The 10,427-nt window shown below is 37.0% G+C and overlaps 1 protein-coding gene across 4 annotated transcripts; it reads right to left on the bottom strand.

Moving 5' to 3' along the window:
• Positions 1-3,467: 3,467 nt before the first annotated feature.
• On the bottom strand, positions 3,468-9,734 carry Rexo5 (RNA exonuclease 5). 4 transcript variants are annotated; one of them, XM_046628520.2, is made up of 10 exons: positions 9,448-9,734; positions 7,759-7,958; positions 7,460-7,659; positions 6,976-7,222; positions 6,632-6,830; positions 6,251-6,500; positions 5,804-5,948; positions 5,453-5,703; positions 4,883-5,279; positions 3,468-4,057 (listed from the first exon to the last, which is right to left on the bottom strand). In XM_046628520.2, the coding sequence occupies exons 2-10, from the start codon at positions 7,909-7,911 to the stop codon at positions 3,773-3,775; spliced, it is 2,127 nt and encodes a 708-aa protein (XP_046484476.1). In that variant the 5' UTR covers positions 7,912-7,958; positions 9,448-9,734; the 3' UTR covers positions 3,468-3,772. The 4 variants fall into 4 exon arrangements, with proteins under 4 accessions (XP_046484476.1, XP_046484479.1, XP_046484478.1 ...); XM_046628523.2 differs by having other exon boundaries at positions 6,251-6,482; XM_046628522.2 differs by having other exon boundaries at positions 7,460-7,653.
• Between the last annotated feature and the right edge of the window lie 693 nt (positions 9,735-10,427).

Here is a 10,427-nt window from a genome sequence, read left to right as displayed (position 1 = left end):
GCGCAAGTATTAACGGAAAAAAAGATGGTTATGCAAAGAAAAAAAAAAACCATGCACAAAAGGTATTCCTACATATGGAGACGGAGATAGGAAGGCAGAAGAAAGTTAGCGGGCAATTATCCTACGCGAGCACCAATTTACATGCACACATTAAACGTGTAATGTAAGGTTTCTTGTACGTATTTATATAGAGATGTATCATCTGACCCGTATCTATGAGAGATTTCATCCTCGAGCGTAAACTGACGCCGGGATGTCAGTCTCCTGTCTCAATCATAAGGCTGTCGCGTGAAATATATTTATGTATGTATGTACACTTGGTGACACCGAATCTGAGACGGCTAATTTTTTACACTAAACAGTTATGTTGGCAACACAGAGAAACCTACAGCGCCACAGTCGGTCGAGCGCGAAACAAACTCAATCTCAATAAACGTAACATAACCGATGACCGTCGAATCTAACCTTAGAATACGTGTCAATCGAACAAGTCATTATTCCCACGGTATTCTAAGGTTAGATTATACGATCATAGGTTATGTTACGTTTATTGAGATTGAGTTTGTTTCGCGCTCGGCCGACTATGGCGCTGTAGGTTTTTCGGCGTTGCCAACATAACTGTCTGGTGGAAAAAATCAGCCGTCTTAGATTCGTTGTTCCCAAGTGTACATACATATGTATTGCCTCGGTGAAAAGTAAAAGGACAACAGAAAATTGGGTAAGATGGGTATAATGCAGTGAATTTGTCTGAAACCAGCGGGACGAAGAGAAAAACTACATCTATTACAGTTTTCAATCTTAGTAGTTAAAAAGAAGTGCCACATTGTTTCAATTGAAAGTAATAAACATTTTTCTTCCATTTGTTTTCAACCGATTTCAAGAAATTCTATTCATAAATGAACCTGTAATGGTAAGAGTATCGACTTATAGATTCAGACATAATTTTCTTAATAAATAATATTCTCGAAAAAATCTGCATTACGGAAATTAATCTATTTTAGTGCAAAATTCAATTATTTCACCGATCGCACTTGAAAATACGATTTATTGATAATTTTTCGATATTTAAGAGATTGTTATTTATCAAAGTTAGATTTGCTGAATAAAATTTATACATTAGAAAACAAAAACTATTTCAACGTTTCAGATTGAAACGTCGTCATTCCATCCAAAATTTCTTCATATTATTTTCCGATTTTTTCACGTTATAGGCGTTGTATCAAACTCTGAGAAATAATGATTGAATAAAAGTTGCATTACTTATCTGAGAACGAATAAAACCGTCCTAAGGTTGAAATATTGTTAATAAAAATATGGATTAAAACCGGAATGACTAGTTGGTGATTTTTGCAAACTCGGAGTGCGTCTAATTGATTTCCGGTAAATACTGAAGAACATGTACAGTGCTAACAATAAGATTTTCAACTATAGGTACCTCGGAACGGAATTAGACGTTTATTTCCACTCGGTTAGACGTAAAGGCCGCTGATTCTCTGGTTGTGAGGATATCCTACCAGATCCTCAATATGCAACGCATCCTGCCGTTGCATAGCAGATAATGATAATTATTATCGGTGTTATGCCATTATTCTACTCCTTGTATATCTCCCCAGAAACACCCAATTGTGTTACGAGAATTTAAAGATTCGTAGATAAAATTAAAAGTACTCTCGTCTAACTGGTGTATGTATTGCGAAATTTTCTATCTTGATATTATTATTATCTGCGGTTAAAAAAATTCTTCATTTTTCCACCGATTTTTTTTTATAAGTTCATAAGTATTGAATATGACCTTAAAAATTTCTGGATTTATAAAAATAAACTCTAGCAAGTTGTAATTCTCAAAGAATCGAACATTCTGAAAATAAATTTGAACTGGATTTCTTTTTCCACGTTCAATTATCCAATGACCGTTTTTGGTTTTTTTTTCTGCCCCTAACGCACGCACGCATTTGTTTTTTCAAACACTTCCACCAGATAAACGAATAAGGAAGAAAAAAGCTCAACGGAACGATAACTGAAAAAAAGCATTTCCAAACAAATTCCAATAAAAATTACTTCCCAACAGTAAGTATGAATCGACCGATCTACAAACAGAGAATTCCCCGGACTTGGAGTGACGAGAATGCGTCAGAATCAGTCCAATGACCCAACGAATACATCGTATATACGCTATTCCCGTTGATATCGAGGCGTTAAAAGCCTCGATATAACCGTTCCTTTCGAAAGTTATCAAATCTTCTGCAGCTACGGTTTCTCTAGTTAATCTCCTAAAGTGGGTGAACTGAGAAAGACCAAGGTTCACTGGACCAAGCTGATCACCGAGCAAAACAGCCGTTGATCCAAAGCCAAATATTATTCATGCAATTAGTACCTGCCGTGCGAAATGGATCAGCAGCCACACAAGGTTAAAGGTGCCAATCAAATATCATGACAGAACGTTATTATCAGTAACGCGAATTAGTAAAGTTGTTATCCATTTTCAAACTGACTCAGAGAATATGTATGAGGTGAAATTTTTTTCCCTGCAAATCAGAACAGATTATATCGATTTTTCGGCGATTCCTTATAACTTTTTTTTCACAAGCAATTAAACGATGGCAAATCTACTATCTAATAAAACTACAGGAAAATGTAATTTCGATTTATCTCCCTATAAAATGATATAGTTATCAACTTTCAGTCTGACAAAACGCGTACACTAGAAATCGTTGATGCTTATTCCGAACGATTGATTTATGAGAGTGAAAAATGGCAGCGGTGTAAAATAAATCGTCGAGAGGTATGCCGCAAGTTATAAATACTGCAATGCAGGAATACGGATAGACATGCGATCCTGCGATTAAGATTAGTGTGAATGAGGAACACCACTGAAGTGTAAAACCGCAAGACAAGTTGCCTTTAAATTCTCAACGACCGTTGCAATTACTCGACTTAATACTGGGACTGGGTAAAAAAAAGTAACGTAATAATTAAGCGCACACCTACGGGGTGAAAAGCCTCATGGCTAATGCTCGGTGACAAACGAACGACCGCTACAAAAACACGTTTCAACGTACGTACTTAAATCACCGGCAAACAATTTCCCTGTGGCAGCTGTTGAAGAACGAGAACTATCTTGATTGCACGCGATTTACACGCAATAGTCATTAGATGCGTCGTCATTCGTCCTGTTTATACTCTCGTACCTCAAGTCCGACGGACCGCTTGTTCTTCACGGTAATTAGAAAACTCGGACGGTAGAAGAGACGAGTTAGAAGCCTGAAGAACGGTCGCAAATTTAACCGTCGAGAGTTTGTGGGCAATTAGAATATCATTATATCATTAGATTTGAATATAGATATAATTAACTAGGTATTATAATATAGTTTTCAATGTTTATGTACAGAAAAAAGAAGAAAAACAAAAAATACTTTCAACGAATAACAGAAGTCATTGAATTGTCGAACCATACAAAATGAAGCTAATAAACAATAATATAAAATGTTTATTGACAACACATTTGTTTGTACATTGCTAGCAAACATAAATATATCAAAATGAGAGCGACATGTCAACACTACTCCCATCTTGATTATTTGAAATTATGTCGCCGTGTAGCAGCTGGTATTCTTGTTACATAACAGGCGCAGATTCGGTGTCACAGCTATCATCAAACAACGCCATTGCTTTGTTTGACTTTGTATTTTGTATTTTTGTTTTTTTTTTCATCCCATTTTCACTATATAATCACCGTTTTAGAGACTGGAGAGACACGCACTGAGAAAATTGACTAAGGCCCGATTACTGTTACATCCTTCTTTATATCAAGGAAACAGGCTCCGTTGGCAGCGTTGTTTTGACCCCCAAACACAACGCAGCTTAGACCGTGGATCGCCATGTGCTGCCAGAGCTTCTGCATCCATTTATTCACTGTTCTAAAAGTTTTCTCTATCTTCTCGCTCTTTAATTGATCCTCCGTGATACGTAGGTGGCAAAGAGTGAAGGCATGCTCCATCAACACGTTCGAGGCTCGAGATACCGCGTGCTTATTGTTCTCAGCAACTACAAGACGCACCTAAGAAGAAAAACGTGAAGAAGGACATTCATTTTTTTTTTTCAAAACGCGTTTTTCAAATGATATACGTATAGCCTTTAATTGTAAATAAGGAGAAAAATTTTGAGAGACTCTTCAAGTTGCTCTCATGTTTCAATCCTCAGTCGTTGCAGAGATGATAATTTTTCCGTATTCATGCGATGCACAAAGTTTTCTTCACTCACAATATAGAAGTTTTGCCAGATCCGTTTGAAGTCTTTGATTATGCGATTTCGACATCAATTGAAGTTCAAAGAACTTCATACGATTTTATTGTTTTTCGAAATTCTTCTACATTACCTCACATGGAGGGATTTCGTTGAGTTTTGAGAAATTCTGTGGCGCTTTGTAAAACATCAGAGTATTTGGTTGCTGAGATTATACAGAAACTCGTGCAAGATCGTGATATTCTATGAAACAGCATGAGATTTCAGAAAAATATTTCACATTTTGCGAAACATCCGTATATTCATCGAATCTTATAAGCAACTTTACTCAGATTTAATCAATTTTAGTGACATCACAGAGAGATGTATAAAATTATATCGCAACTAGGTAGTTCTAACACGATTTTATGAAGTTTCATTACAATTTTAGAATACTCATGAATCTATAGATGTCATGAATTTTCGTCTGTTTTTATGAAACTCCGGGATACTACCTGTATCGAATTTAATGAAGTACTGCACATGATTTTGTGCCATGTTTTAAAATGCTAGGAAACTGATGCATAAATTCATAGAGTTTTGTAAAAGCTCATATCGACAAATGAGCAGTTCGACCCGTTAATTTTGTTTGCAGACTAACCTGATCGGTTGTGTCGAAGTTCTGATCATCCATGATGCTCAAAGATGAATTTTTGAGATACCTAGAATACTCATTCATCACGTCTTCGGTACCAATGATAGCCGCTGTCTTTTTGTCTTTGGTAACATGGTTGAAAATTGACGTTGCGTAGTTTCTCAGCTCCATTCTGTCTATGACTTTAAAGGATTTCCTTCTCTCCGCATTCATTTTCAGAATTTCCATATTCTTCTGACCGACCAGTACCGCATCACCAAAATCGAGACTGTTCGCCAATTTCAGCTGTGCCAACTTCAGCGAAGCCCTTGAGTCCTCGGAGGGACAATGTCCTCGTCGTCCTTCCTGGATTCTCTCATCGAGAAACTCTCGCGCTAATGTTTGGAGTTTGGTTTTTCTATACCTGTGTAAATGATTGAATAACTATTATTTGTTAACTGTTACTATGACCCAGAGCAAAGCATCTTATCTATGAAATGATTCATGAAATATGATCGCTTATCAAATGAAATCGAAGCAAATTTCCAAACTTCAAGATTATGGAAAAATATACTTGCGAATTTCGTACGGATTTACCTGTCCCCAGTGATATTGTATATCACAGATGTGTCGATGATGTAAGGATGCATCATCTTGAGAGTGTGAAGATCAGAATTTAAACTTTGTCCCACTAGAATAGCGTCCGGTGGTAATATTTCCCTCAAAGCATTCTGCACCTCTACTAAAGTTGTTGTGACATTGTGGAGAAGCTCTTTTGTGATCCCACTGTACCGAGTGAGATAATCGGTAATCTCATTCGCCGGTTTTACCAGCGTTTCATAGATAATCTAAGAGATACAAGTTACAGATACAGTCTAGTTGACGCTAACTTCGTTTCGATTTAGAACACTTTGAACAAATTCATTTCCAGTCGATACTCAAACTTACATTCATTCTTTCATCCACGATAGATATCCTAGTTAGCTCAAGTAAACCAGTCGTTGTTCTACACATCTCACAATCCAAACCAAACATTGGAGATCTTGGAGTAGCCTCGACATACATGTCCTTTGTTAAAATGTAGTCCTCATATCTACAATAAAAAAAAAAAGTAAACGTTGTAAGCTTTGAGTACAGGTATATACACGCATTTTTTATGCAAAACCAGAGCATTTCAGACCATCAACATTCAAAATATCAATCTGAAATTTGGCAAAGGCAAAAAAAGGTCTGGCCGACTCTTGTGACATTCGTTGTTTTTGTCAATTACGGTATATACCAACGAACATCTATACAATTTATCCATGTGGCGTACACTGAGAAATTGGACATCAAATAAATTGATAAGCCGAACGGTAGTAAAAATACAGTTGATTTTCTTCAAATGATCCTTACTTTCTCGCTAACTCGCCTTTCAGTGGCAGCGGATAATTTTCTTCTACTAATTGCCACGGAGACAAGAGGAGCTGAGTTCTTGGGAACTTGTCGGTGACAGGCAAGTTTTGGTGAACCTTGAAAGATTTATCCCCGACACCTAGCTTATCTGCAGCTTGCATTGGAAACACTGTTTTCAACAGCTTGACTAGATCACCGGTACTCTGCAAGGCAGCTTCCAGTGATCCAAACTCTGAAACCAGCCAATCCACTGGCATTTGTGATAAATTCAAATTTAAACAAGCCTCAAACGGTGTAAAAGCATGAGATTCGAGAATGCGATCCACGTTTTGCATGTTATTCATTACTTTCAAAGTTTGGAACTAGGTTTTTTATACTAACGTTTGATCAGTCTATCACTTTGAGTGCCTGTGAGGGGGACGGCAGCCAACTCCTCGACGATCGATCCTCCGTACACAGCTGGAGTGACCAGTTCGAGTTGATGTGTCAGGTTCGTCGTTATGTTAGTGAATATAGACTCATAGGCACTGAAATGATACAACGACAGTCCTTCGACTACGAGAACAACCGTATGGGCTACCTGTGTAAAAATTCGCTGACATTAAAATTAGAAAGTAGGTTTCACATATAAATTTCGTAACAAAATACGTCCAGCATTGTTCTTTGCGTAAGACTTTCAATGCTCGCAATATTGATGAAATGAAAACAAGAACGTAAATTTGCACCTTGTTATACTTTTCAAGCAAACACCATCTGGCCGGCAAATACGGAGAGTGGTGGCCGAGCAAAGAGTACATCAGAAGATGTTGCACGTCGCTGAGAAATATTGGAATTCTATCTTCGTCCTTGACGTTGAAATTTAGACTTGCATTTTCCCCAACGTTTTTCAAACGGAATCGAGGGATCACTTTCAACAGCTGTTTTCTTTCTTTCAGCTCTTGCTTCAAGTTGGCGTACTCTTCGCCACTCAATCTATCGAACCACAAAATCCCGGTAAACCAAATCGCTCTGAACGACTCTCTCAGAATAAGTAAAAATAAAATAAAACAATATATAAAGTTGCGAGTCCTTATAAGAACAGCAAGGAATTCTCTTGTTTTTTTCTGTGAAGCTATTTCTTAACAGAATTCTAAACATTTAGAGATGCCATGATGTTACAGTTTTGCACGCAATGCATATTATCAGTTTTTGAGTAAAATTAAAAAATACCTAGGTTTTTTGTTGGCAAGGGGATCAGGTTCGTCATTGCTTTCCACCTCTGTTGTCGGCGGCTCAGAATTAGTGCTTCCTTGTGCAGCATCATCCAACGTTCTCGTACATGGTCTTTTCCTGCTCAGACTTTCGATGCTGGAGACTTCATTGCTCGTTTCTTGATCGCTCAATAGATTCGTCAGTGTCTCCTCCTGCGTGTAATTAAGAGAAGAGTCAAACAGATTGTGAAAACAAAGAGTGAAAGAAACAAAGCGTTCACATTCTTTTTCAACCATGTAAATAGGAATTTCACCTACTAGTTCAAAATTTGTGCCATCTACCGCTTGTTTCAGGGCTAGCGCCTTAGCTTCTCGATCTTTGTCATTGAGTTTGGTGATCTCTAGAAGCGCGGCCATTTTTTTGCGTTTCTTTTCGATTCTCTGTAGTTGTTTTCCCGTCGGTGTCTTCATGATCGTACAATGCGCTCCGAAGTTCTAGGCGCAACACCATCTAGATCCTGCAATAATAATACGTAAACATTCAATTCTGCAAGAGATTTGACACTAATTTACAATAAGAACATAACATATGACTGATTTTTGCTTCTTAAATTTGTAGTTTTTAAATTAAAAGTCATTATTAAGTGATATCATATCTTGCAAAACGAGAAACTGAATACAAACTTGACGCACATCAAAACAAGAACTGTAATTACAGCACACACGGTTTGAAACGATAGAATAATCAGAGTTTGAATTGATACGTAAAGAAAAGAAATTGAAATCAAACAATGAGGAAGCAAAGAAGGGCTGTAATTTACCTGTGAATTCTGTGAAATGAAACTTAGTTGTCAATTTAGTGTTGCTGTGCGAAAACATATTAATATTCTTCTCAAAATTGAGAGGATTTGTTTGGTATCAGTGATGAGTGCAGAAAACGGTAGCCTTTCAAACTCGAATAAACTTTACTTTAAATCGCGTATTAACCGCAAGTTATTTAGTACAAATTCTGAATATTTGGGAGGGTGTTACAATTTCTGGTTTTGCTACAGCGACGTATCTCCAAAACTCAACCAAACCATTGCTTCTCTCGTCACTCGGTTACCACCCATTGTTGCAATGACCGATAACAAAAGACTCTCTACCAATGAGGTCACATATGTTTTCATTCGTCAGGATTGGCATGCTTTTTCAGATGGCTCAATTACGCAAGAAATCATCCTTGATAAGAATTCTCCTGTTTCGTTCTTTCCGATTCAACTCTATTTCCTATAAGTGAAGTTCTCACTTGGACGTTTCAAACAGAAAGATACAAGACACAGAACTTACGCAAGTGTGGTATATTTAAATCCGTTGGCAAAGATTTTAAACACATTTCTAATATATACATTGCATTTCATATAAAAACAAATTATTTGATTCCACAGGATTTAAGGATATCAATAAGTTTGATGAAATCACGTAACTCTGTAATTTTTGCGGCACGCACGCTTTTACTAAACATCAAATTGTTCAGTTTATTAGCTGTACTATCTGAAAGCACCTCGTATTAATATATTTTGCCATATAAACAAGACTTGTGGTTTTTTAGGTAGTAATAATATAGATCCTCAGATCTTGTAAAAATGTGTCCGAGTTGAGATGCATATTATCTATTATTGTTCATCGGTATTTTATTCCTCAACAAAAGGAATCAGGTTTTCAAAATTCGAGATTCGTTAGTCATCAGTCTAAGCAAGAATAGTTAATGTTAAGAATTTTATTCCGTGTATACTATTTTCAATCTCTTTCTCTCGCTTCTTTTAGTAATATGAGATTATTTTTTACCCAACTTTGTATCCGGATTACTCTTCGAATACACAAGAAAAAAAAACTTCCAAAGAGACTGAAAGCAAACAGAAGAATGAAGGGGATGAAGAACAGATGGTAGAATTTATAAGAAAATGACATCCCGTGAAGAAGTGTTGACAAAGTTACAGACAAGGAGCAAAACAAACGACGACTTACCATTTTAAGGACGTGTTGAGGTTAAATCGTGTGCGTCGTCTAAGCTTGAAAAATTTCACACGTCTTTTGAAACTACCTTTTTTCAAACACAGAAATTATACGGCAACGGTACTTTGTGCCGGCATGCGTTTATCTTTTGCACTATTCACGCACTTTCGTCGGAGCACAACACACGTTGACCGAAGATATTCTTTAATGGACAGTCAACGCAACTGAACACAACACGCGGAAAGTCGAACACCACAAAATATCAGCACATGGGATTGATGTAAGTCATAGACTTTATAAGTCTACGGTGTAGAGAAATGGGATGGTCGGCGCGACGAGCAGCGGCGATTTGACGAACAAACGACACGCGCCATTAATTGAAACAACACTTCTTCAGGCGACAAAAACTTTGCAGTCGATTTTGGTAAATTTCAAGATATCGTCTGGAAGAGAATTTAGTTCCGAATCGGTCTATGTGTATCGATAATCAACACCGACATTATTTCAGTTAGAAAAATCATGTTGTAATGCCGAAAAAAAGATACTTGTCGTATCTTCTCTCTAGGCAACCATCTCACACATCTGTAACTATACTTGCCTACATGCAGGCTCATATACATGTGTTGCCTATGATATGCAACCTTTGCGGCATGCGTGACTACAATTTCCTGTACATGGGCGAGTTACGGGTTTCTTTTTGAAATTTTTATCCAAGAGTTTTTTAGTTACCAAGTATTTCTGATTATATGATTCAATAGTATTCTTCAGCAGATGCGAAATTTTCAGTTTCCATATTTACAATTTTCTCGGAATATTGTAAATACGCGAGACAGCTAAATGACAATTGATTATTTCAAAACCAATATGTGTTCTTCATTTCCGAATGTTTATGATTTTTATCAGAGTATACTCTGATATTCGTTTTCATTAAATTATTGACCGCGCATTCTGTAGTGCCAGTTTGTTACGGAATTGATCGTTTACCGTGTGCA

This window comes from Neodiprion pinetum, chromosome 5 (assembly GCF_021155775.2).
Source record: "Neodiprion pinetum isolate iyNeoPine1 chromosome 5, iyNeoPine1.2, whole genome shotgun sequence".
NCBI lineage: Eukaryota > Metazoa > Arthropoda > Insecta > Hymenoptera > Diprionidae > Neodiprion > Neodiprion pinetum.
The sequence above is the reverse complement of the archived record's forward strand: the minus strand, read 5'-3'. Positions and strand labels throughout refer to the sequence as shown.